Source organism: Lagenorhynchus albirostris, chromosome 12 (genome assembly GCF_949774975.1).
Source record: "Lagenorhynchus albirostris chromosome 12, mLagAlb1.1, whole genome shotgun sequence".
Lineage (NCBI taxonomy): Eukaryota > Metazoa > Chordata > Mammalia > Artiodactyla > Delphinidae > Lagenorhynchus > Lagenorhynchus albirostris.
The window spans coordinates 43,216,233-43,243,882 of record NC_083106.1 but is presented as its reverse complement, the minus strand read 5'-3'; the positions used below and the strand labels follow the sequence as shown (position 1 = coordinate 43,243,882).

The 27,650-nt window shown below is 37.9% G+C and overlaps 1 protein-coding gene across 9 annotated transcripts in view; it reads left to right on the top strand.

The window, feature by feature from the left end:
* The window catches only part of DSE (dermatan sulfate epimerase), a 68,407-nt gene that overhangs the window by 33,101 nt on the left and 7,656 nt on the right, over positions 1–27,650 (top strand). For 7 of the 9 annotated variants that reach the window (XM_060168092.1, XM_060168089.1, XM_060168096.1 and 4 more), the window contains one exon: positions 24,676–24,929. In XM_060168092.1, coding sequence (XP_060024075.1) covers positions 24,676–24,929 — 254 coding nt within the window. Of the gene's footprint in view, positions 1–21,564; positions 21,636–24,675; positions 24,930–27,650 lie in introns of all 9 variants that reach the window. The other 2 variants (XM_060168091.1, XM_060168093.1) reach the window with 1 other exon arrangement.

The window sequence follows — 27,650 nt, the reverse complement described above, 5'->3', positions numbered from 1 at the left end:
CTTATTTTTTTAAGGCTTGTTATGAGGTATGTATAATCATTTTGAAGCTTACAATATTTTAGGTTGAAAAGAACCTTTTTATTTGATTTGTTTCAAAGCTGAGCCGTGTATACCTTAGTTTCTGTTCTTGACTAACCTCCTTCTACTCCTGACACCAAGAAAGAAAATAAAGATGGATGAAAATTGGATATTTGACTTATAAGTTACTATTATCAAGTGTTACAATTGCTCACTTGACATTGTACTGTTAGTTAAAAAGTGGCAACCATATTTACTTTAGGGGAAAAAAACCTTTGTTGTCTATAAGGATACTTTTAAAGTCCTTTTTGTTTTAGATAGGTAAGTGAAATTTGACAGATTAAGATGCGGATGAAAATGTTCCAGAGAGCCGTCTGTTTCACTTCATGAAAGAGTAGCTAACTGTGAAGTACCACTTTTTAATGGAGATTTTTTTTTAGTACAAATAAAATCGCATTAAGAGAATTCACAAGACCACTGCAATTGTATTATGACGATATAAAACATTCAGGCATATAAATACCAACTTAAATGAATGCTGTCATTAGAGAGGACTAGACTCCTATGATAAAAGGAGGAAAATAAATAAAAATGAACATTTTCATAGATTCTACAAATTCAGAATTACTGGTTGTGGAGTTGTGTAGGAATTTATTAGAGGACTAGTACTTTGTTCATGGCAGTATTGATAAAAATAGGTATACCTCTATGCCGTTAGCCAGTAACCCAAAGCCAGTCTGTGATTTAATAGAGCTGAACAGTTGACTTCTTTCCCTAGACCTCTTAGATGAAGGTCAGAAATTGAGAATTTACCTTTACATCTGGTTTCTAGTTCCAGAAGTGATCCTAGCATAAAAAGTCGAGCTACTGGAACATTTTTGTCTTGGCAAGTACTGTTACTAGGTTGTACTTTTAAATGATTTTATGGAAATTTTAACTTTTTAAGAGCAACCACACCCAACCCCTAGACACTTAAATTTTTATTAAACTGTAGTTGAATATAATCAATCACTTTTTGACAACTTAAAACACTGCTAAATGTTTTGGTAGTTCAACTGTTCCTATTTAAATCAACTAAATCATATGTCGCCACTGTGCCCAGAGAAATGTATTGTGGTCGTTGTCATTGTCTTAGGACATAGTTCACCTATATTTGGTTTCAGAGGAAAATAAAAGACTGACTCTTATTTATAAAGATGCAGACCTACTAGACCTACTAGAGAATGGACTTGAGGACACGGGGAGGGGGAAGTGTAAGCTGGGACAAAGTGAGAGAGTGGCATGGACATATATACACTACCAAATGTAAAATAGGTAGCTAGTGGGAAGCAGCTGCATAGCACAGAGAGATCAGCTTGGTGCTTTGTGACCACCTAGAGGGCTGGGATAGGGAGGGAGGGAGACGCAAGAGGGAAGAGATATGGGGACATATGTATATGTATAACTGATTCACTTTGTTATAAAGCAGAAACTGACACACCATTGTAAAGCAATTATACTTTAATAAAGATGTTTAAAAAAGAAACTACTATGTATAAAATAAATAATCAGCAAGGATATATTGTACAGTGCAGTGAAATATAGCCATTATTTTGTAATTAAAAAATAGATCAATAATTAATATTGATTAATCAATTAATTTGATTAATTAATTAATTTTAAAAGCTTCCTACAATGGCTTCACCAGACTTAATACATTTGCCATATTCCGTGAGGATCCTTTCTACTCCTTTGAAAACCAGTGACTAAATTGTGTCCACTCACTTATTCAATTAACAAATATTTATTGAGCATCTGTTGTATGTCATGTACCATGCTAGGTGCTGGGGATTCAGTGATGAAAAAAATAGCCCAGTAAGTTTAAAATTTGCACCTAGGGTAAGGGCTGCAAACATTGGGTATTTGAAACCTAAGCTAGGACTATATTTTCTGCTCAGAATTAAGTGTAAGCATCACTTAATAGTAGGGGTTCATTAGTTTTTTGTTTTTCAATTAAGCAGAATTCAAGTCTATCTGGATTTTTAAATTAATTTATCTTTAAATTAAAAAAATTTTTTAAATAATTTTTATTGGAGTATCTTATTAGTTTTTATTCATGACTTAAAGATTTGAGGATTAAATGAGATAATGTAAAGTACTTAGCACAGTTCCTATCAAATAGTAAGCCTTCAATAAATAAGAGTAATGATAATTATTGTTACTGATATTTGCTTAGTACTTAGATCCTGTTTATAATTTGGTGTATGTAGGCTGTAAGGAAATAGTATTTGTTTGGGATTTATTTGGAGATTTTACTTATCTTTGTCCAAATTGCTCTCAAAACTAGAACATCTGTTTAACTCATAACATATTCCTTTTGGCTTTATTCCATTAAAACTTTCAGCAATGCTCCTCTGGGCCCTTTTTTTGGCATATAAGAATCTGATGGTAACACCAATCATGATGGCTTAGGGGAAAGTAACAGTGATGTGTCTTTTGTCTGGTATTCAAAAGAAGTACATCTGAGATATACATGCATACAGATTTATTCATGTGATTCATTTCATTTGAGTATTTTGGGGTTTTGTGGGGTTTTTTTCTTTTATTTTTTATTGGAGTGTAGTTATTTACAATGTTGTGTTAGTTTCAGGTGTACAGCAAAGTGAATCAGTTGTACATATACCATTTGAGTAGTTTGTAAATAAAGAGCTAAAAGGTCACACCTGTAGGTTCACTTATTTAAGAGTCTAGGGCCATTGGAAAAATTAAATGGAAAATATTATCTAATGATATACTGATCTTTTGTGTTCATCTGATATAATGTACTACAAAGTAGAAAGGGAATCTCATAGATTGATAATGATGATGGTGGTGATTGAAAAATAACAACATGCAAAACTCTCTTCTTTTGACATTATAATTCCGTGTGTCAGCGAGTACCCAGATGATTGGGCACCGCAGAAAGATGAGACACGTCTACATACTGTATCTGCTTTTGCGGAGATGCCCATATTCTCTCTCAGAAGCTCTCTCCTTTGTTCTTCTGCCTTCTGTTAATGTCATGCATTCTTCATAACATCCTTCATAACAGTAAAAATAACAGTAATTTAATTGTTCTTAACTTAGTTCTAAAAATCAAATTTAAAAAGATATTATTTTAACCTATATATAAAATGGCAAATTATTTTCAGCATCACCAATAATGTCTCTGACCTTTGAATTAAGTCCCCTATAGATCTCATCTTCCAGATGAAAGCTAGGATTTGGATTATAGTTGGCTCTGTATTATATAAAAGTGTGATTAGAACTTAATCAGACAACTTCTTTAAGAAAGCTTAATGAGCTGAGGTCATAAATCTAGAGCTGGTAACAACAGAAAATGCATTTTATTACACTTAAAGTCAATTCATTTTTTTAATACAATATCACCTAGTCACCAGAGCAAGTTCTGTGTATGTCAGTTGGCACATTGGGGGTATTCTCATTTATAAATAGTTGCTTTCTGCATTCAGTCCTTACATAATTAAAAAGAGAACATTATTGGATTCCAAATAACTAAAAATTCTCCATCAGCTTTTTTCCCCCAGAACCTTAAACTTTAAGGTGGGAAAATAAATTAAAACGGTTCTTAGTCAAGATTTAAGAGATTTCCAAAAAGTCAAATTTTTGGAGTTTTTGGAGTCAGCAGACATTGCTCTACTTTCCTAAAATTTTCATACGTTTGTATATTTTTATTTACTTATTTTTACTTTTTTCTACTATACCTTTTTCCCCAAAGATTAGGGAAACAAAAAACAATATTCAAATAAGAAATATCTGAAAAAGAAAGGAGGAAAGAAAAAGATAAGGGACATCAGCTGGACTAGCAATGAGACAGTTACTGAAATGCATCTTATGTCCCATGGGTGAGTGGGCCACATGTGGGCCCTGAATTTTTTTAACAGCAAAGAAAGTAGGCTCAATTAGTTTTGAAGTATAGAGTGTCCATGGGATTAAAAGTAGATCAGCTTTTCTACAGAACTACTACTCTTGACCCAAGGACCAGAAAGAAATTTCTCCTGGAGTTTTCATGAGGAACCTGCACAATAGTTTCATGAACATTCTTCCAGTGCATGTGTGATGAATTTCACAGTGCTGGCTTTTTTATGTTAGACTAGACTGAGGGCAGGACCGGGTCTGTTTTGCTCATGCATGTATCCCTCAGCACTTAACACAGTGTCAGGTAGATTTCTGCCCAATGAATGAATGCTCTAGCATCCCTGGAGATACTCCAAAGTGAAATTCACTAAAACCAGGGTGGAGGTAGAAGGGATGGACATACGATTTAGCCCCAGGCCACTTTTTTTCCTAGTCTAGCTTTGTCCTTCAGCAGAATTTGAATATGCAGAAAAATGAAATGACCATGTATCTATCAGGCAGCCTCTTTATACACTGTGTATCTCAGCTGAGCTCATGATTGATGGGTTCTGTGAGCTTGGGTATTATACTGCACTGCCCGTTCTTACAGTGATCTTCTATATAGCTAAAAACAAACATAAAAAACTCACTCAAATGATTACTGGAAAACACAACACACCTGAATCACTTAAGAAAGATAAAGGTAAGTTGACCATATCTCACTTACTATGAAGAGATGAATGGCAAACATTCAACATTGAACAGTGATTGTAACAGAAAAGATTTGTTGTTCAGCCTCTGTTGACAGCACATAGTTATCCAACATGCATTTCTGAGCAGTGGGCTTTTCAAGGCTTTTGTCTAAACATTGTAAAGCCTGGGGAAGGGGCCTAGGATAGCAGTCCTTGCAGGCAGAGGTGCACTTGCATCTTGACTCTGCTATTATATTAGGCTTTAGCAGGTTTTTTTAACCTCGGTAAACCTCATTTTCTTTATCTTTAAAATGTGGATGATTCTTTCCATGCAAATATATTGTTCCAAGGATTAAATGAGATAATGCATGTAAAGCTCTTAGCATTATGTTCCTGACACATAGTTTTACTAAAAAGTTTATTTTTATTACACAGAAATAGATATGACCATGTAGCTTTATTCTTAAGTTTCTTGACACACAGGACTCCATTTTACCTACGCTCACTCTGGAGTTGTGTTTTTGAGAAGTACTCATTTTGCATCATTCTTTTCCCTTTCTTTATAGTATTTTTGCTTTCTTATCATCAGAAAATAAATCACAGAGGAAAGAAATTACTTCACTCTTGCGTTGGTGCCAGTCAGCTACAGGAATTCAGAACTGGTGAGGGAAACAAAGTTGAACTTCTGCACAGAGAAGTAATTATAATTTTATTCGCAACAGACCTTGTATTAATTCCCTTGCCTGTGGATTGCAAACTTCTGGAGATTGACATGTGAGGGCCCATTTGCAAAGTAAAATATTAAAAAAATAATTAAGGGGAAAAAAGGAGAAAGAAAAGCCCCTGGCAGATCGAAATGAACCAATCAGTTTCATTCCTGTACATTCCAAACTGAAGAGTCCACCCATCTTTCTCAGCGTGTGGTGCTGGGCTCCAAATACAGTTCCCTACAGCTGTTTCACAGGCTTCTTATTTCTCTAAATTGCATGTTAAGGCTGGGAATCAAAGTAGGGGAGGATGTAGCTGGGCCCCAACATGTGGAGCCGCAGCACCGGGAGCAAATAGATCAGGTTTTCCTCTCCTGACCTTACAGTGGTGAAGACCGGGTGGCATAGCCCGGAGTGCACCCGGAATCCATTGGATTCAAGGAAGCAAATCCAGTGGCCCCGTGAAACAAATGCAGGCTCTCAGAAAACCCAGCCCCCAATTCCCCTGGCTTTTTCTCCTTCATGCTTTCTCTTCCTTCTGCCCTTCCCCCTCCTCTTTCTGCCTCTTTTTCTCTCTGTTCCTTCCATTCTGTGATCTGAAGAAAGTTACTGCTTTTACCCTGCTGCAGATCCTTGGAAACAGAAGGCTAAAACTGATGACAACGAGGCTTTTTATGATGTTCAGATTCTTTAATATTTACAGAAACACATGTGTTAGGAACCTGGCTGTTGGGAATTTCCTTCTTTTACGCCATTTAATAAGCAGGTTGTTGCCAGCATCGTTGCAGATGAAGACACTGGGCAAGGATTGGTGTCAGGAGACAGCAGGTGAGGAGTTGCTCAGGGAGAGGCCAGGTCAGGTGTGTGGGTTAGCTGAGCATCTCAGTGCAGGTTTTCATACACACCAAGCAAACTCCTCTCCCTCTATTTCAAATTGAGTGAGGATAAAATGGTTTAATAACGCTTCTTTCTAACAACAAATGTGAGACTATTTATAACACCTCTAGACATACACAGCTGGAAAGAAATGCAACGTTAGTTTTCTTGTGGGATCTGTTTGTTGTTTGAGTCTAACATGCAGTACTGGTGCAACCCTCAGCTGTCTCCACGATAAGCAACACTCTCTCCTATCCTGCTCCTCTAGTGTCACTTGTTGCCTTTTTAATAAAACATGCAATGTGGGCTTGCAGAATTGTCTGAGGGAGCTCTGCTTTAGGCCAGAGGCATCCTCATCCCCCTTCTGATGGGATTCTGAGCCTGTGCCCCTCACCCCATGTACACCACAAAGATATGAATGTAGTAGGTTCCACACCGACTTTACAGTCTGGCTCTTACATATTACTCAGCCATAAAAAGGAACGAAATTGAGTCATTTGTTGAGACGTGGTTGGATCTAGAGACTGTCATACAGAGTGAAGTAAGTCAGAAAGAGAAAAATAAATATCTTATATTAACGCATATATGTGGAACCTAGAAAAATGGTACAGATGAACCGGTTTGCAGGGCAGAAGTTGAGACGCAGATGTAGAGAACAAACGTATGGACACCAACGGGGGAAAGCCGCGAGGGGTGGGGGTGGGGGTGTGATGAATTGGGCGATTGGGATTGACATGTGAGCACTGATGTGTATAAAATGGATGACTAATAAGAACCTGCTGTATAAAATAATAAATAAAATAAAATTCAAAAAGAAAAACAACTTGCTAAGCATGTTGTTTAAATTTTGTGCCTTCCTTGCCCTGTGTCTTGAGGGAAGATGTTAGTTAGCAAGTGCTGCATATATATCTGTATTCTATTCCAATAATGCTTTATAATTGTTTTTTAAAAGTGGCCTTTGTCTGTTAAGTGAGATACGTGTTTAGTTCTAATACCACTAAAGATGTAGGGCCTTGCTGACATTAAGTTCTTACTAATGCTATATATAGAGATATATATAACTACTGGAGAATAGTAGTGACATGAGTATGTCCGTGGAGTCTCTTGTAAAGTGGCGTAGTTCTTTTTACCTTAGTTATCTTCAGAATGGCATTTTACTTCTTCATTTCCTTCTGCTGTATCCATCAAGAGAATATGTTTTAGCCACGTTTAACACAGTCTCTCTCCTCCATCCTTCCTTTTTCTTTCCAGTGTCAACATGCTGGCTTAGGACAGCAGGAGGAACCATAGTCAGGGGCCAGATGATTGTGTTTCCCACATAAGCCTGTGTTTAGAAGCTTTGTGTGTGGATGGCTTGGAGGAGAGGAATCAGGAGGAGGGGAACTAGGTGGAAGCTTATATAAGTCTAGGGGGGAAATGAAAACCACAGTTAAGTCAGTGAGAGTGGCGAAAAGAAGGAATGCATCTGAGACATTTAGGGCAGGACTTCCCTGGCGGTCCAGTGGTTAAGAATCCATGCTTCCACTGCAGGGGCCACGGGTTCAATCCCTGGTCAGGGAACTAAGATCCCGCATGGCGCACGGTGCGGCCAAAAGATTTAAAAAAAAAGAAGAGAGAGAGAGAGATGTAGGACAGAGAATCTACAAAGAGATTGATTGGATATGGGACACTTTCTCAAAGTATGGTTCTTTCATCGGAATCATATAGGTATTTTTAAAAACACAGATTCCTGGGCCTGGCCCAGACTCAGTGAATGACGATGATTTGGAGTAGGCCAAAGAACAAGTGCCCCATGTGATCTGAGGCACGCTAAAAATTAAATAGCAAAGAGCAGGATGTTAGGAAGCACGGGACTTGGTTTTCGTCTAGGCATTGTGCTAGGTATTGGGATATAAAAATTTGAGGGCAACTTAATACATCTTGCCTAGAGTGGTTGACCTATGGAAAATATGAACTAATAGACTATATTAATGCAGATGATAAAGGCTGTGATTGAGAAAGTATAGTGTGTAATGGGAAGACAGAGAGGTACTTCGGGATGCCCTACATTGGAGCACTGGGAAGGCTTTCCTCCTGGGGCCTGAGGGACAAATAGGAATCCGCCAAGTGAAGGGGAAAGAGAGCATGTTTGATGGTTCCAAGCAGAAATAACTGATGTTCAGAGGCCGTGACAGAAGGAAGCAGAACGCTTTTGAGGAACTGAAAATTTAATGTAGGGAGGAGACAGGCAAGCATTGAGGCTTTGAGTAGAGAGCCAGATGCTGCAAGACCTTGTCCACCATGTGAAGGAGTTTGGACTTTTTCTTACAAGAACTATGAGGCCATTGAAGGGTTTTAACAGGGCGGCAACATGGTCAGATTTGTGTGTGTGTGTGTGTGTGTGTGTGTGTGTGTGTGTGTGTGTGTGTGTGTAACTTTTTCATTCTAAAATAAAAGTAGAGCACCATACGAACAAACGTGTGGCTTAGTAAAGTATTTTAAAGCAAACGCCCTGCTAACCACAGCACAGCTCCAAAAATAGAACATTGCCAGCCACCCTGGGAAGCCCCTCGTAAGGCTCATCCCAATCACAGCTCCCTCTGTCCCTACAAAGACTACCCTGACTTCTAGGGTCATCAGTCACGTCCTTGTGTTTCTTTATAGTTCATTCAAGTGTGCATCCCTAGGCACAAGTTTAGTCTTGCTCATTTGTTAAATGTTTTTTAAGTCTTTTTTATCTGCAGTTTCCCCTCCATCCCTTTATTTTTGTTACAATTTATCTGTGGAAGAATCTGGGCCCTTTGACCTGCTCAGCTTCCCACAGTCTGGATGTGGTTGATTGCAGGCTCAAGTTGCAGCTCAGTGAGTTCCTCCACCCTTGGCATTTCCTACGAACTGACAGCTGGGTGCTGAGGCTTGCTCCAGCTCGGTTTTGATCACTTTGACACAAGCATAGGTGGTGGCTGTTCTCTCATCAGGAGACGCAAAGTGGCTGCTGGTTTCTCCATGTGACAGATTTGTGTTTTAGGAAGAATCTCTGGTCATATGTGGAGAGTAGATTGCAGAGGTCAAACCAGGAAGACCATTTAGGCCTTTTGTATTTATCCAGATGACAGCCTGGAATAGGGGCTCTGAGAATGCAAAGAAATGTTGGGTTGCAGAAAGTTTTAAGGATTAGCATGTATTGGGTTGGCCAAAACGTTTGTTCGGGTTTTTCCATAAGATCTTACAGAAAACACCCAAATGAACTTTTTGGCTGACCCAATATAAGACTTGACAATGATATTTGAGGACAAGAAGGACTAAGAACTTTCTTTTATGGGATGCTGAGAGGCATGGGACCTTTCAATGAGATCACAACACTTGGAACTCTTGGAGAGTACTAATAAAGGGTTTGGTTTGGGATCGACTGAGTTTGAAGGGCCTGTGGACCCAAGAGGAGATGTTGAGTTCATGTCCCCCCAGCATTATTTTTAGCTGCCTCCTGTTTGCTAGAAGTGTACTGTGACTTTAAAAAATGTCATCACCAGGAAAAAAAAAAATTTATCCAATATAAAATATGCTTTCAAGTACAACAGACATAGTTTCTGTGGATGATAGGAAAATGTAGAAGGAAAGTTCACAGAAGGTCAGATTTAATTAAAGTAAGCTTATCACAACAAATAAATGAATAACAAGAAGAATGAGAAGAAAAGGTAAAGTGCTAGAAGAGCCACTTGGGTGTCCTCAAATCACTTTCTGGGTATGAAGCCAAAATGAAACATCATGCCGGCATCACTCCAGGAAGAAATTATCAGCTTGAGAGAATCGTGCTATTTCTTCTTAAGTTGGAAAAAAAAAAAAAAAGATTCTTGATGAGGTGTGGATGGATGGCAATTAGGGTTTGTAACAATTTAATGTGCAATTTTTAGTTCATTTCCGTGATTCAATTACAGGGAATACACTATTCCAAGAAAAGAAAGTCTAAGGAAAGGGAGAGTTAAGAATAAATCCACACATATTGCTAAAATTTTGTATTAACTTTAATATCTTTCTGCCCTAAACTTTGGGCCATAATTTTGAAAAACCATATGGAGCTTACTATTTTACCTTCTTTGGAGAACCTGTTGACATGGGAAGGATTTTACACTATTACTAAAGCCAGTTTGAATCTTTTACTCTTTGCTTTTCTATCATAGCCTGTCACTTGGTTAAAGAAGATGTGACTACATTCAACCTTTGGGGTGGGGTCAGCTTTTATTTTCCATATGACAGATAACTCTAGATCTAAAACTTGGGGAAGTATTTAATGCCCATGGCATGTTGAAGATGGCTCACAAGTTTGGCTCGTAATTTAATCTAAATTTACTTTATCCATTAATTCTATTTTATGGCAAATAGCACATCCTCCAGATTTTTTATGATTCACAAACTCCTAAACTCACTTTTTTCCACTTTGTTACCAAATTAAGAAATACTCTTTAAAACTGTGTCCCCGGGACATGAAATAAAATAAACATTATTGGTACAAGGTGCTGTTCATAGGTATTATTTCATTACCTCTCTTGAAAATAAATGGCTTCAAAGCCAAACAAACGTTTTGGGGGATGAGAAATGTTTTCTTGTTCTTTTTCTACACAGTGACAAATTACTTTTTGCTCTTGAATTGACTGTGTGGGCCCGTTTGGTGTTTCACATCTGCCTCTGTCATACACTGACTACTGGCCTCTTTGAACATTCTGAACTTCTCTGGTGGTCTGGGATCCTTCCTAATGAACTCATGATAGATTTTCCCTCATGGTTGGCTCCAGATCCTCTGCTGGAAGGTGTTTGGGGCAACCCAGTCTCAACCTAGCTCCATGCACTGAAGCAGGCCCTGGGCCTGGGTCCTCTCTGCCTGCAGGATGCATCTGATGGGCTGCTTGTTTGGTGGCACATTTACCCTCTAAGACAGTGGCTTTCAAACCTTTTATGACTGTGACCCACAGTAAGAAATAAAGTTTACATCCCAATATACACATAACTTTAACTCTACACGTGTAAATATATAAGTAGAAGTTGTGTGAATCAGCCCTTTCATTTAAGTCATGCTTTGCACTCTGCTATTTCCTATTCCATGCCATTAAATTCCACTAAAAATATGCTGGTCACGACCCCTTATATTCATTCCACAATCTATTAATAGCTTGTTATTTATAATTTGAAAACTCTGCCTAACATTGTGATAAACCCATGATTCCTTTTCAGAGAATCCCTTCTCAATATCCCTCTTCTTGAATATCTCCAGTGAGGGGACTGCTTCACTCTTTGAGGTGGCTTCCTTATTCCATAATTGTAGTGTTCAGAGTACTTGTTCCTAAAATATATTAGGAAGCGTCATTTTTTCATTAGGAAACAGTGTGTGTCTGTGATTAACGGTTACATTTCAGGTTTCCAGGGCTGAGTGGAATAAATTCTGCAGCACATTATTTCCAGTTGGCACCCAGAATAAAATCAAGAACAGTTCATTCACTGTTTTAAAAAGGCAACTTCAGCAAAACCTTGAAATAGCATATTGTAAAAGAGAGAAATTCTGATAAAGCATTAAAAAGTGGGAATCTTAGGTAAATATTAACCTTACTGAGGAAACCATAATAGAAAGTAAAATACTGTTTCATGTATCCTAGCACCTTAAGGTAGGCCTTATTTTAGTTTTGGTATCTTCCTAACATCAGGGTGGCAAGATTTAGCAATTTGATTACCGTTTTTGCCATTGTTAAAGTATCCCTCACTTTTTAAACTTACTCTCACAGGTTCTTTGCCCTTTTGCATGTGGTGGTGTCAAAATCTTAGAGGATTTCTTTAAAATAAACGGGAGTCACCATGTGTTCAGGCAGCAGCAGGCAGATGGTGCATACAAGATGGCAGTGATGACAAGTCAGGTTCTTGAAGGTCGGTGTATTATTCCTAGGGCAGCCGTAACAAAGTAACACAGACTAAGTGGCTTAAAACAAACAGAAGTTGATTCTCTCACAGTTCTGGAGGCTAGAAATCTGCAACCAAGGTGTCAGCAGGGTCTTGGTTCCTTCTGGAGGCTCCAAGGAAAAACTGTCTCATGCTTCAGGTGGTTGTAGGCAACCTTGGCATTCCTTGACTTGTAGATGCATCCCTCATCTACCTCTCACACGTACCATCCACCACCAACACATACAAACTGCGTGTCCCTCCCGCCTTCCAATATAGATATGTTGTGATTTTAATTGAATGAATATTGTGTTTGCATATTTTAACGAGGCACAAGCTGTTGACAGCTGAACCGTGTCATATACTATGATTACTTTCAGTTTGTGTGCAACTTTTTGTTTTCTCTAGGATTAATAACAGCCTTTTTGCTTTATTTGCTTAGTTTCCTATACACTTATCACTAATTACCAACCAGACTCTCACTCAGTTATGTAAGTCTCTTAATCCATTCAAACAAGATGTTCTTAATAAGACATTCTTAACAATTCATCTTCTTGAAGAGGAACCTGCCAAAGCCTTTGACTGGTTATAATCTAGATCTACGGTATGGCTGTTGACTAACTCTTCTTTTCTCTCATGGGGTGGGTCCCCTCTGGAACATGAATCTCATGTTGTCTTCTTTTTGGTATATATCTTAATTTGGGTGGAGAAATTCTTCACTAGTTTCCAGAGGAAGTATTGATGAGCAGGAAATTTTGAAAACTTGGATGTCTTCTTACATTGTGTATCTATTAAAAATTATTGTATAGTTATTTTTTAATACTGTCTTCTTTTAACCTTTATACTAGAGTTATAAGTGATTTACCCACCACCATTACAATATTAGAGTATTCTGCGTTTAAGTGTATATTTACCTTTACTGGTGAGTTTTATACTTTCATATGTTCTCACGTTACTAATTGGCATCCTTTCATTTCAGTTTGAAGAACTCCCTTTAACATTTCTTCTAAGGCCAGTTAGTGGTGATAAACTTCTTCAGCATATGTTTATCTGGAAAACTCTTTAACTCTCCTTCAACTCTGAGGGACAGTTTTACTTGGTAGATTATTCTTGATTGGCAGTTTTCTTCTTTCAACACTTTGAGTATATCGTCCCACTTCCTTCTGGTCCCCAAGGTTTCTTCTGAAAAATCTGCTGATAGTATTATGGGAGTTCCCTTGTACGTAATAAGTTGCTTTTATCTTTTTTTAAAATTTTTATTTATTTATAAATTTATTTATTTATGGCTGTGTTGGGTCTTCATTGCTGCGAGCGGGCTTCCTCTAGTTGCGGTGAGTGGGGGCTACTCTTCGTTGCGGTGTGCGGGCTTCTCATTGCGGTGGCTTCTCTTGTTGCGGAGCACGGGGTCTAGGCATGCAGGCTTCAGTAGTTGCGGAGCACAGGCTCTAGGTGTGCGGGCTTCAGTAGTTGTGACACGCAGGCTCAGTAGTTGCAGCTCGTGGGCTCTAGAGTGCAGGCTCAGTAGTTGTGGCGCACGACCTTCGTTGCTCCGCGGCATGTGGGATCTTCCCAGAGCAGGGCTCGAACCTGTGTCCCCTGCATTGGCAGGCAGATTCTTAACCACTGTGCCACCAGGGAAGTCCCTATCTTTCTATTTTTAAGATTCTCTTTAATTTTTGAAAATTTAATAATGTGTCTTACTTTGGGTCTTTGTAGAGGCATCTTTTTTGATACTCTGGGCTACCTGTATCTGGGGGCCTGTTTCTTTCTCCTCAGGTTAGGAAAGTTTTCAGTCATTATATCTTTGCATAAGCTTCTCTCCCTTCCTCTCTCTTCTTCTTCTGGTACCCCTATAATGTGTATATTAGTCTTCTTATGGTGTCCCATAAGTCCTTTAAGCTATCTTCACTCTTTTTTATTCTTTTTCCTTTTTGCTCTTCTGATTGCTCTCTCTTTAAGTTCACTGATCCTTTCTTCCACTTGATCTAGTCTGCTGTTGAATTCTTCTGTTGAATTTAGTTCAGTTATTGAATTTTTCAGTGCTCAGTACAATGCAGTGCTCAGTACTTTTAAATATTTTCTGTCTCTTTGTTGAAGTGCTCCCCCTGTTCATGCATTGCTCTCCTGACTTTGATGAGCATTTATGACTGTTATTTTGAACTCTCTATCTGATAAATCACTCATCTCCATTTTGTTAAGGTTGATTACTAGAGATTTATCTTTTTCTTTTGTTTGGAACATATTCTCCTATTTGTTCATTTTATATTGAATCAATCTGAAACATAATTTCATCTCAATATTTATTTCTGACTTAATTTTAAATATCTGAAATATTTACATGGTTCACAATGTACCATGTCAGAATCATATTACAAATAATGCCATGATAAATAACCTTATGCATATATGTTTTTTATTTGTGGTAGATTACTATAAGTGGTATTACTGGATCAAAATATAAAATGATTATAAAATTCGTTAAATGTTATCAAGCTCTACCCCATAGGATTTGTACTACTCTGCACCCCTAACAGCATTTTAAGAGTGTGCCTATTTCTCCACAGCTTTGACTAGAGTATTTGTCCTATGTGAGATTTTTACTGATTCGAATGTTAGATCAGTTGTAATTGGATTTAAATTTCTTTTATAATAAGTGGAGATGAGAATTTTGAATGAGGGATGTTTGCCCTTTTTTTTTTTTGTTAACTGTCTTGTTTGTCACTTGCTCATTTTTCCAGTAAGATTTTGATCTTTTTCTTAAATTTTATGAGCCTTTGGTATGTTAGGGTAAGTCCAACTGTATTCAGAGTATATGATACAAATATTTTTCCCCAGTTTACTCATGTTTACTTGTGGTCTTTTTTTTCCCCCTGTGCAAAAGGTTTTGTCTTATTTTTTCTTTTAAGCTTTATATGGCCAAAATGATGTCTTTTCTTCTATTGCTTCTTGTTTTTGAATCATAGTTGGAAAGGCTTTTCCTTCTCCAGGTCACAAAGGCATTCATCCATGCTTTCTTTTAAGATTTTTTAATCTCATACTTTATATTTAGATGCCTAATTAATTTAGAGTTTATTTTCTTGTATTCTATGAGGTTTGGATCCAATTTTCTCCTTTTTTCAAATGACTATCTAGTTGTTCCAGTATAACTTGTTGGAGGGTACTTCTTTTCCCTATTGATTTTTGATGCCACCTTTATCACATACCAAGTTTCCATATGTTTTGCACCTGTTTCTGAATTTTGTTTCATTCCATTGGTATGTCTATCTATTCATATGTCAGTACCACTGTATTCTGATTAGCGAAGGTTTATAGTGTATCTTCTAGTGTGTCTTCTTCTCTGGCAGAGCTAGCCACCCTCCATCATTGTTCTTCTTTTCATTGACTTCCCTGGCTCTTCTTGCATGTTTAATTTTTTCTTAAAATCAGATCAACTACTTCTAGGCATTGTTTCTCACATGATCACTGGATACTTGCATAGTCATTGACTGAAGTGATGACATCTATGAATTGTTCAACTGAACTTTTATTTATTTATTTATTTATTTGGCTGTACCACGTGGTATGTGGAACTTTCCCAACCAGGAATTGAACCCGTGCCCTCTTCCTTGCATTGGAAGCGTGGAGTCTTAAGCACTGGACCACCAGGGAAGTCTTCAGCTGAACTTTTAGAAACATTTTACATGTATAAATATAAAGCATGTTAAACCTATAAAATACCAAGCTACTTTTTTAAAAGGCCAAAAATCATTTGATTAAGCTTTTCTGAACAATGCAGGAAATCTGGGTTATTCTCTCCTACCACCTTTTCAAGTTTCAGAATTTCTCCATTATAACAGATTCTTTCGTAATTTATTATTAGAATGTGATAGGTGAGCCTTTTTAAACTCTAGTCCTTTGAGCTCTGCCTTTCTTACAAAACAGGTCTTCTTATGAAATTTGAATCATCTTAATTATCGTGCTTCTCCCTCTTACCTTTTCAGGCTGGACACTAGCCCAAAACACACTTGGCCAGCAAAAAGGGATTACAATTTTGAATGCTGTTTGATTCCATTTAAATAGAATGAAACAGCGTACTTGGATAGCATACTTGGATATTTGGATAAAAGGACTTTGGGTCATCAAATTAAACACTGGAATAATGACATGGCAGTGCCATTTCCCATTTAACAACACTACTACATTAGCTTGGTGTATATTTTCACACTCAGACTAATTCATTTTCTCTATAAGCCATCTCGAATCCTTTTTTAAGTAAAAAAGAATATTCTTTTTAGTTTCTGCTTTTGCATAATTGACTCCTCAGTATTCTTGAGTAGGGCCAAACTGACCTAAATTTTTGTATTTTAGAATTTAATATTTGGAATATTGAATTTATAGCTTTAAAATGAAATTAAGTGGTAGTACTCTATATATTGAATCCAGTGATTTCATTAATATGGAAATGAAGATTGTGGAAGAAAATGATCTTTTATAGTTCATGGTCGATAAGTCATTTTCCCTGAAGATGTCTTAATATAGAGTCAATTCCCATTCTATCGTTCTGTTATCCTTTTAGCATTTGTTCTCTAGTAGGGAGCAAAGTAGATGTTCAGAAAGGAAAGCTCATTGTCTATTTCTGTGTCTGTAGCCCTGGCTAGCTTTAGGAGCTGAACGTTCTCAGCATGCAGGTTCAGGCCCACTAGCCCCTGGACCAGCTGGACCTGGAGCAGTACATTAGGAGCTTCACGCTCACCAGAGGTCTGTGGGGAGAAGGAAGAATTGTTTCAGGAATGCTACATGGTTGGAATCACATGTTCCTAGGGTGGGCCCTGAGCAACCTTGTGAGCACAGTATCATGATATCTCTCCTCATGTCTGCCCCCTTTCCCACACCTCATGCCTTGTTTCTCTCTTGGTATCATGAACATGGCAGGGCTTTGGAACCCTCTGTTGTATTTCAGCATAAGTGCCCTTCTGCCTAGCTCTTGGTAGGTTTGCTGACTAGCCCTTTCTTCTGGCTGGGTTCTTATGGCAAAGTTGGTGACTTTCCTTATAAGCACTGTGCTTTCCCTCACCAGGAAGAAGTAAAAATTCTAGATTCAGGTAGTCCTGGATTCCATTCTTTAACTTAGCTACGTGATCTTCAACGAGTAATTTTCCTATCCAAATACCGCTTTTACAATCTATGAAATGGGGCTGTAACATCTAATGTGAATTTTGAAGATTAAATGAAATAAAGTATGTAAAGGGCTTGGCACACACTATGTGCTTAATTAATATGAAATATAGCTTCTCTCTTTCCTCCCAACTATAAATAGTTAATTTTGCTTCATGATGCAAATGCCACCCCTTAGCCACCTGATCAAACATTTGGAATATGAACTACCAACCGGGCCAGAGTTGAGTTTAACATGCCCCTTGGACAGCTTGCTACCCACTCAGAGGCCCCTAGATCTAGTTTATCTATATTCCGGGCTTACTCTGCTCTTCTTGGCAAGTCACTGTCAGGGTCCCACTGTGCTTCACAGGCAAGGCCACACGGGTTAGAAATCCACTTCCTTTGGCTAAATGTTACAGGAATTACTTACAAAATTTCACATATTACTGACATTTAACATTAATGGCTAGTTTTTATGTTTAACTTACAGAGGGGAAAAAAGACGAATCACAATTGCCATGAGTCATATTTTTAAAAGCAGTGGTAACACATGACTCTCCTAACTTACTGGAGGTTGTTTCCAAGCACAGAAAAACTGAATGACTGTCAGGTTACTGTCTTCAGGACTCTTTTAGAATGAATAGATTGATTTACATTTTAAGAATAGAACTGACCTGGTCTTCCCTGGTGGCGCAGTGGTTGAGTCCACCTGCCGATGCAGGGGACATGGGTTCGTGCCCCGGTCCCGGAAGATCCCACATGCCGCGGAGCAGCTGGGCCCGTGAGCCATGGCCGCTGAGCCTGCGCGTCCGGAGCCTGTGCTCTGCAACGGGAGAGGCCACAACAGTGAGAGGCCCGTGTACCGCAAAAAAAAAAAAAAATAGAACTGACCTTATATTGGCATATTTTGGTGGTGTGAGCCAGTACATGCTATAGGCAGAGGTGTAGCTTATGTGCAGTAGACGCAGCTGCAGCGAAGCTGGCAAATGTGAAGCTGGTGCTGCTCTGCCCTGTAAAGTTACATCTGGGAATTTCTAAAGAACTCATCGCTGCACTGTACGTTTAAATTCTTAATTCCTTTAAGGCTTATTTCATTTTCTCTTAAATTTATATTTATACATGAACATCTAGTGTCTAAAATAAACCAGATTTTGAAATATGAATCTTCTACTTTATGAATTTACTATGTAAATATTTTATAGGGTTATAAAACTGTATGTTATCTCAAAATGAGAAAAAGAAGGATTGTTTTGAGTTCTACTTTTTGGAAACGTTTAACAAACAGTGGAGCCTCATTTAAACATACTTTTGAAAACACATAGACTTGCTTATACCATGGATCAAATCATGACCTTCAAAATACAGTTACATATGAAAATCCTGGTATAAAATTGTCAAGCTGTAAAAGGTGCTCAAAAACAGGACTAATAACCATAATAACATTGTAAAGGGAGTTACGAGTTGTCCCCTTGTTTCCAGTATTTTTTTTTTTTTTTTTTTTTTTTGCGGTACGCGGACCTCTCACCGTTCTGGCCTCTCCCGTTGTGGAGCACAGGGTCTGGATGCACAGGCTCAACGGCCATGGCTCACGGGCCCAGCCGCTCCGCGGCATGTGTGATCCTCCCAGACCGGGGCACGAACCCGCATCCCCTGCATCAGCAGGCGGACTCTCAACCACTGCGCCACCAGGGAAGCCCCTCCAGTTTTTTTTTTTTTGTATATCGTTGATTCATTTAAATATTTAAATATCAGTGACCTCTTGACACCTCTTAGATTTTAAATACAGAACTTCTGTTATTCCAAGTACTTATTTTAACAGTATTTGTATAAATGAAATAGTATAAAAATTTAAACAATATTATACATAGACTATTCTGTGAACCTCATAATACCTAAGATTAATCTTAGATACCTAAGTATTAATCTTTTCACAGATAATAATTTTCTACAAAATATCTACTAAGACTATATGGAAAAAATTTGAATATAACTGATCATTTAAAACAAATCTATGCAAATAAAAATGAATGCCAACATTGTTATTAGACTTTTTATATTAGTCATTGCATCAAGTAAGCTGTCAATTTTTAAGTAATAGACTCCTTAGATTGCCTACTTTTGTACTCTGTACATAGTAGTTCAAAAGCATTTATGATAACGGAAGCAGTCTATCCACAGGAAATTGTTATAAAAATTCTGATTAGTGAAGCTACTAAATTTTGGAAAGGTTTTTATGTCTCTTCCTTTTACAGTCACAACTTGATTTATGGAAATAGCACATCATGATAAACCCTATGCCTTTCCCCACCAATACCGTGCACCCCAACCCAGGCAATTAATAGTTCCTTTCTATGTTCACATCACTCTGTTTCACATAAATTCACTTAAATTCACCTTTGGAAATATTCTAGGCAGCAGATTTTAAATGTTTTGGACTCAGAACTCTTTTACACTCTTAAAAATTAATGAGGACATCAGACATCAAAGAACTTTGTTTATGTGGGCTATACCTATTGAAATTTACCATACTAGAAATTAAAGCTAAAAATTTTTAAAAAATATTTATTCATTCTCTTGAAAGATAAATCCATTTCATATTAACATAGATAACATATTTTTAGGCAAAAAATAACGAGATTTTTGGAGACAAAATATTTAGTGTGAAGGAGATCATTGTTTTATACTTTTGCAAATCTTGCATATCTTCTTCTGTATTCAGTTTGTTGCAATGTAGTATTTAAGTTGAAAATATGAAGAAATATGAAGAAAATCCAGCTTCACACAGACATCTGACTGAAAAGGGAGGAGTATTTGAAGAGTCTTTTCAGATAATTTTGACAGTTTTCTTTGCTACTGTACTAGAACTTGACAAGTGGTAGTTTTGTAAAAGTTAGTTCTATGTGGAATGTGGATTATAAAAGTTAGTTTCAATGTGGAATCTGAAACCATGTTAGTTAATAAAATTCCTCATATATTTTAATTGGTAAAAAATCCATTAGTATGCTTTGCACTTACAATGAATCTTTTATCTTTGTATGGTTTTGTAATATGCCTTTTTTATTTGAATGTTTATTCACTGAGTTATTCGCATCTTCCAAATGTTGATGCATTTAGTTATATAACATAAAAATAAATCACACTTGTTATCAATACAATTTTTCCAAAATTCTTTTTTTTTTTTTTTTTTTTTGCTTGAAAGCTCAAATTTTGTCATTGTCAACAAAACCTTTCAGTTTTTCTTGAACTGGCAGGCTTCCTTGTTTCAAAAAGACTTCCACTTAAATACCCAAGTCTAAAAAACTGTAATTTGTCAGTTGGTCATTCTCTGACGTAAAAACAATGTTTCGTGAAAAAGCAAGGAGCTAGTTCAGCTCTCAACTAAATGCACGATTTCTTCCTCATGATAGTTATTTACTTTGCTACGGATAGTGCTTTTTACATACTTCCCATTTCATCACATGGGCTATTAGAAAGATATGAACTAAAAAGGTAGAGATTTTATAAAATTAATAATTTTTACCCCTTTATCAAGGATATTCTTAAGTGAAACTGGCTTTTTTTTTTTAAACTTAGAGTGCACGGCAGTATGCAGAATCATACAAGGATTACTAGAACAGTTCAGTGCCCCTGCCTGGCTTGCTAAGATGCCAACATTTTTAACCCACTAGTACTTTTGCACCATTAGTGCAAATATCAACATATAACATCTTTATATTATTATGAGAATAATTTTTAGTCATGGATCCCCTGAAACAGTCTCAGAGACCCCAGGGGTCCATGGACCTTAATTTAAGAATAGTTCTCTAAACAGGGGAAAGTATAGCTTATAAAAAGGAATACAGTAAAAATTTTCCTAACTAACCTCCTCTTAACTTACTTAATTTTCTTAACTAACCACCTCTTAACTGACTTGCCAATGAAATTAACCTCCATTCCTTGTATAACTGGCAGCAGCTCTCAGAGACTGCTGAATGTCAAGGCTGTGTCCATTAATTTCTGTTGCCACCCATAGAATTATGTGCTTAGCAAATGTCAGTTGTATTTGTTCTCAAACCAGTTTATGCCACTTTCACTAATACCTGTAATTATACAATTTTAATAATATTATACAAATAGAATAAGTGTGAGTTTATAAAAAAGAATTAATAGTTCCAAAACCAACTTAAATGCTTTGGAATGACTTACTATAAAAAATTGCTGTCATAATTTAATGTGGATGAGATTAGTAAAAGTTTAGGGAAAAACTCATAAAAGTCTGGAAGGATTCTATATTCCTTCACAAGTATCTTTAATTTCTTCCTATATTAAAGAAACCAAGGCTGGAAATTGTGATGATGTGTTATATGTGTTCTTTGCAGGGAAAAACAATGACACTGATCCGTAGACCCACATTCAAAGACAAGGCTTTTAGCTCCCCTTCAAAAGATTGGTAAATATGTACATATAAATATTTTAAGCTGAAATAAAATTCATATATTAATACCTGTATCTTTTTTTGTGATTCTTAACATGCTTCTTTAGTAGTTTTAGTAGCTGCTAGTTAGGATCACATTGAATACGATAGTTCCTTTGCTGCTATTCATGAGCTAGAAGCAAATTTCCTTTGGTTTCCATGACAGTAAAATATAGTCTCATCCATAATTACTCTCTGTATCTGAAGATGAAGCTGGGTAAGAATGTATTGGTAAAGAATCTAGGTAACGTCTTAGAAATGTAGCTATTACAGCTCAGATTTCATAATGATATAGTGATGCACCTGATGGTACCAGGAACTCTTTTTTTTTTTTTAAATCAGTGTGCTAGGATTTTGTTGAATTGGAAACTGCCTGGAGTAAGCAACTATACGTGGGAACTTGGAAATTTTCTCACAAATTGCATAGTACTATTTCCTGAAGAACAATTATATCAAATGTTCTTTTATCTATAAAAAATAAGTTCACTGGTGTATCAGACGTGTCAGGGCTCAGTAGATGGTAGCAGCTCATTGATGCCAGCTTCATCATGGCTACGTGTATGTGCTGTCATTTATAGGTGACATGGTGCAAAGACACAGGGCTGGGGAAAAAAATGCCTTGGAGCCTCTGCCTGCTTCCCCAATCACTATAAGTCAGTGAAGATTGTGTTTCTAACTCCCCGGCAGTGAGCTTGCAGTCTGAGTTGGTTTTTTTCCTAGAAGTAGGGAATTAATTTACACTCTTCATAGTCTGTTTACAACCAGTACACACACTGGCCAGCTGACTGGCAAGGCAGCTTTGTCCGTGGCCAACTGGTTAAGAAGCTCATCAACTTTAGTCATTTTAGCACCAGGCTGTATCACTAGCACAGCTAACCAAACACTGAAGTTATTGTTAAATACCAAGGGATTCTTCCAAATTCCTGATTTCTTAATCATCACATATTCATTGTCAACAGTGTAGCCTAGTTTTATAGGCTTGTTCCTTCATTTTTTTCTTTTTTCCCCAAAATATTTATTGAAAGTCTCCTGTGTGCCAGACACTGTGGTAGGATTGGGGATCCAACAGTGAATACAACAGAGAAGAAAAGATAACCCTGCCCTCGTAGAACTTCAATTCTAGTAGGGGATACTATGCATACGCATATACATATACATACTTAAACGCTAAGAGGACAAAAAAGTGAGGAAGGCAAATGAAATACTGTGAGTTGGGGAGTAATGCTGAAGTTCTGACAGAGTGAGCAGAGAAGCCCTTACTAAGATCAGGTCTTTAACATAAACTCCTGAAAGAGGAGCACAGTCTAGAACAGGTAGTCTCTCAGAACATTTTAAGTATTCTTAACCTAGGGTCTGTGAGGTTTGTATGGGAGAAATACTGCATCTTCATTTTCACTAACTCTAGCTGAAATTTTAGCATCTCTTCTAAATCATAAATCTGGATAACCAACTATAGTAATATCAGGAGAACCTGTAACTTTGTCACAGATATTTTCATGTCACATTCAGTTACTGTGTACATCTCAAAATATTATTTATGCTCATCACTACTTATACATTATCATAGTTACTATCCCTGCCATTAAATCTTGTATTCTAATGCCTTAATCAAGAAGCACATATATCACAATTTTTAAAAATATCTGTACTGATAGTTATATTTCAAAGTAATACATACCTTTCCTGGTATCCCTATGTATTATATGTTATGAATTAACATATAAGATATTATATGTTAATATGTTATTATATGTTAACATATTGAGAAAGAGGCTGAGGCTTCACTAGTTGGCCAAAAAGAGGCTCTGGCATAGAAATGTTAAGCTTTAGTTTAATCCCTAATTGAGAGCTTTCTTCCACCTCCCGCAAGTACAACACACCCTTCATTTGTTTCCCTCTTTTAGAGATTACTCAAATACATCCTGAACAGATAGGGAGGGTTTTCTGGATAATTCCCTAGAACTGTGATTGCAAAAGATCCTTTTTCGCTTCCTGTGTCACGCAGGCCACACACTATTAATGTACTTGCAGAATTATGTAGCAAGTCAAGCAGAAATTTGGTTTCCGAGAAAATGACAGTTTAATACTTCACAGATCAGCTTTTATAGACTTCCCTGAAAAGTACTTGAAGAATCTTAAAGGCAGTGCACTTCATTCTATGAGAAAAAATGAGACGCAGAAATCTGAGTTAGAATCAGCTCATTTTACTCCCTTACACCAGCATTTTAGCCACTCTCCTCATCATGGCATTGACCAAGCGGGTCTGTCTAGATTGAGAGGTCCCAAACTGTACACCGTGGTACCTTCACCTTGACCAGCCCGTGGGAAATAAGATAGGATATACATACATGTTGGACAGTTTCAGCACAGCAGCCATGGAACAGAACTGAGAACCCTACTTCAGGTAGAAAGGGGAGGGCAAGCACTAGTTAATGGGTACTCCAGAGAATTTTGATCTGCCATGACGTTATGTGCTTTCGATCTCTTTGAATATATTCTTCTACCTCCCATGAAGAGTAAAGAAAAAAGTCAAAAGTGGGCTTCTCTGTTGGCGCAGTGGTTGAGAGTCCGCCTGCCAATGCAGGGGACACGGGTTCATGCCCCGGTCCGGGAAGATCCCACATGCCGCGGAGCGGCTGGGCCCGTGAGCCATGGCCGCTAAGCCTGCATGTCCGGAGCCTGTGCTCCGCCACAGGAGAGGCCACAACAGTGAGAGGCCCGCGTACCGCAAAAAAAAACCAAACCAAAACAAAAAAAATAGTCAAAAGTAGAAAAATCTCAACATCTTGATGTTGCCAGAAGCTGGAGAGAGAAAAGTGTGTACTCTGTAATTTTCACATTAGACAAACTTTATGCTTGTGTCTTATGTGGAGGGAAATCTATCTTTTGTGTCGTTAAACCTTTTGGATTGTATCTCCACTTGTGTCCTTTAGTTCTGAGAAATAGACACTTTAAAAGTGTGATGAGGGCTGTGAGCCTGCTGGCACTCATTTGCGTGGCTTCTTTTCCTTTACAGGTTGGTGAAAGATGCTCCTTGGGATGAAGTCCCGCTTGCTCACTCCCTGGTTGGTTTTGCCACTGCCTATGACTTCTTGTACAACTACCTGAGCAAGACACAACAGGAGAGGTTTCTTGAAGTGATTGCCAATGCCTCGGGATATATGTATGAAACTTCATACAGGAGAGGGTGGGGATTTCAATACCTGCACAATCATCAGCCCACCAACTGCATGGCCTTGCTCACAGGAAGCCTGGTCCTGATGAATCAAGGTGCGTACGGACACACCGAGGGGATGCCTGAGCTGACATCACTTGTAGTTACCATGTTGTGAGCAAAGCATTTATATAACTAGTCTAAGTATATGTTCATGCTTGGATCCTAACTAAGCCCATAAGATGAAGTGATATCTGGGACACCTCTTGAAGAGTTGAGAGACATCTCTTTCCTCATTTCTGCTTGTTATTTTAGCCTGAAGGTTACTTGAGTACGGCGTTTGATTGTCCCAAGCCATATCCTTACAGCACAGGATCCGTGGTGAATCTTCCTTTTTCCAAAGATTTTTGACAGTGAAGGCAACCAGCCTGGATAGGGTTTTTAAAAGCTGAACAGATGGTTTATTATATGAACTGAATAGTCCTCATACACAGGTGTGTATCATTACAGCACTACTTTTTTTGTCCCTCTAAAGACTTTAAAACAATCAGTCTACATCATTCAGGTCGAATTTGGAATTGACTTTTGTGGATCGTGTAGCTGCTTTACCTTATTGTATTATGTAATTGCTAATATCGCGTTTTCTCTGTTCTTGTAATTCTGACTTAATGACAACTCCTGTGGAAGTCTATAAATGACTAAATAAGATTATGTTTAAGAAAAACAACCCTAAGGCCACAGTAAGTTATTAGAATTAAATATATACTCATAACTGGCACATCTAAAAGAGTTTAACTCTTGATTATATTCCCCATAAGAATTAGGAAGCATTTTGCACATTACCCAGCATCAGATTCTACCCAAGCCTAGCTTTCTCCCTTGTCATATGAACCGTCACTTTTAATTAGGTCTTAGAAGAAAAGAAAGTAAAATTAATTGAGCCTATGGCATGTGCTAATCCTTGTCCATATTTTATTTAATTCTCACCTCAACCATATAAGGTAGCTGGGATTGGGACCCAGTTCTAGACAAACTCAAACTTCATTGTCTTTCCACTATATTTTGTTACCTCTCTCAGAATAGAAGTTCAATTTTAGTAACTTAAGGAAAGCTTGATTAAGAGGGTAAATTTTCATGCCAGCTCCCTTTGTCCCCCACTCTCACAAAAACAGATGAAATTTTAAAAGTCAAGAGGTTAAGCCATGTGAACACCTACCATCAGACCATTTATAAATCCACAGGCCTGTGGAAAGACAGCATCATGAATTGGTGGAAAGAACCTTGGAGTGAGGTGGATCGCAGCTTGGGGCCTTGAGTTTTAGTCTAGCACAGTTTTATTTCCTTAGATAAATTTTAGTTCTTTACCAACAGGAATAGAGCTTATTTCTTCATTCTTCACAGTAGACAAAATTGTTCCAGATATTAAGCAGGCACCTAAAATACTGGCTCGCATTGGGTCAAAATTTGAATTTTCTTCTGGCAGGAGTTTTCACATGCCTTTGTTTTCTGAGTAAAGTAATGGGTTGCTCTGGGATGCACTCTCCCAGAGCCATTCCATAAGCAGCACACACATTTCTAAGAAGATGGGACAAAAGAAGGAGTGAAATCTCTGGTCCTGCACATCTCAGTTAATAACCAGACTTACAGCCCCGGCTTTCTTGGCAGCCTCGCTCTAACTTTAGGAGCTACCTCAGCCGCACTGTGCCAATCATTCCATGTTCTCAGAGCAGCCTTGTAGATACTGACTGAGGTAGCTTAGTCAGGTGTAGCTCCTACTGGACTCAGATGAAATTTCAGCAGTGAGAGAGTTAGGGTTTTTCCTCTGTTCTGCTAACCCTGTCTTAAGGCTTAGGATACAGGGCCCACAGGGTCACACGTATGCAGTTTACAAATCAGTTGGAAAGAAGACAGGTGTGAAATGTTTAAATGACTACACCATACTTTTAATATTACCACGGAATGAAATAAGGGAGATCATGAAGTTATGATTAAATATCCAACGAGTGTGTTAAGTTTGAATTCAGGAGAACAAGGTTCTTTAGGTGAGTTTGAGATGGTTCATGAAACGTTGAAGGATGGATAGGATATGGATAACTGAAAATAATGAACATTCCAGGCAAGGTGTATGGAAGATGGAAAAAAAAATACAGGGCAGAGCATCAGTAACAACAATATTGGTACCTTGTATTGACAGATTTGAAGTTTACAAAGGTAGATGTTGCCTCGTCTCATGAATAGGGTTTTTATAAGGAAAATCAGGTAATATCTGGGGAGCAGTGAATAGCAGTTCTAATTTTAAACATCAGTCACATTGGTATCTGATTGGAGATGGAGGATATAGAGAGAAAAAAGATGAGGATGATTGAGATTTTAAACTCTAGTGACTAATGGAAATTGAAAACTATGCAGAAGGCTGGCAGGTCAGGGGTGGAGCTGGATGGGAGAAGGAACCAGTGTACAATTAACAGTAACCTCTGCACAGCAGAGCCTGAGAATGGTGCTGCACCCCCATGAGATGAGAGCTTGGTCTTACTTAGCCTGGAACCTTGGATTTAGGCTGGGAGGTACCTGGTGGTGCCTGGGCCTCTGGAAGCCCCCATACCCAGCACACCTAGTAGACTGTGGTAGAGGGTTCAGCATGGGTGATCACACGCACGTCTATGGGAGTGATACAACAAAAGTCCACTCATTAGGAGGCAGTGAGCTTAATTTTATCCTTAGGGGTTGTGTATTTTAAATACAAGCAAACAAAACAAACCTTACATCTAAAGACCTAGGTTCAGATCAAAGTTCTGTTCAGTTTTAGTCATATGCCAGAGGACAAGTCAACCTTTCTG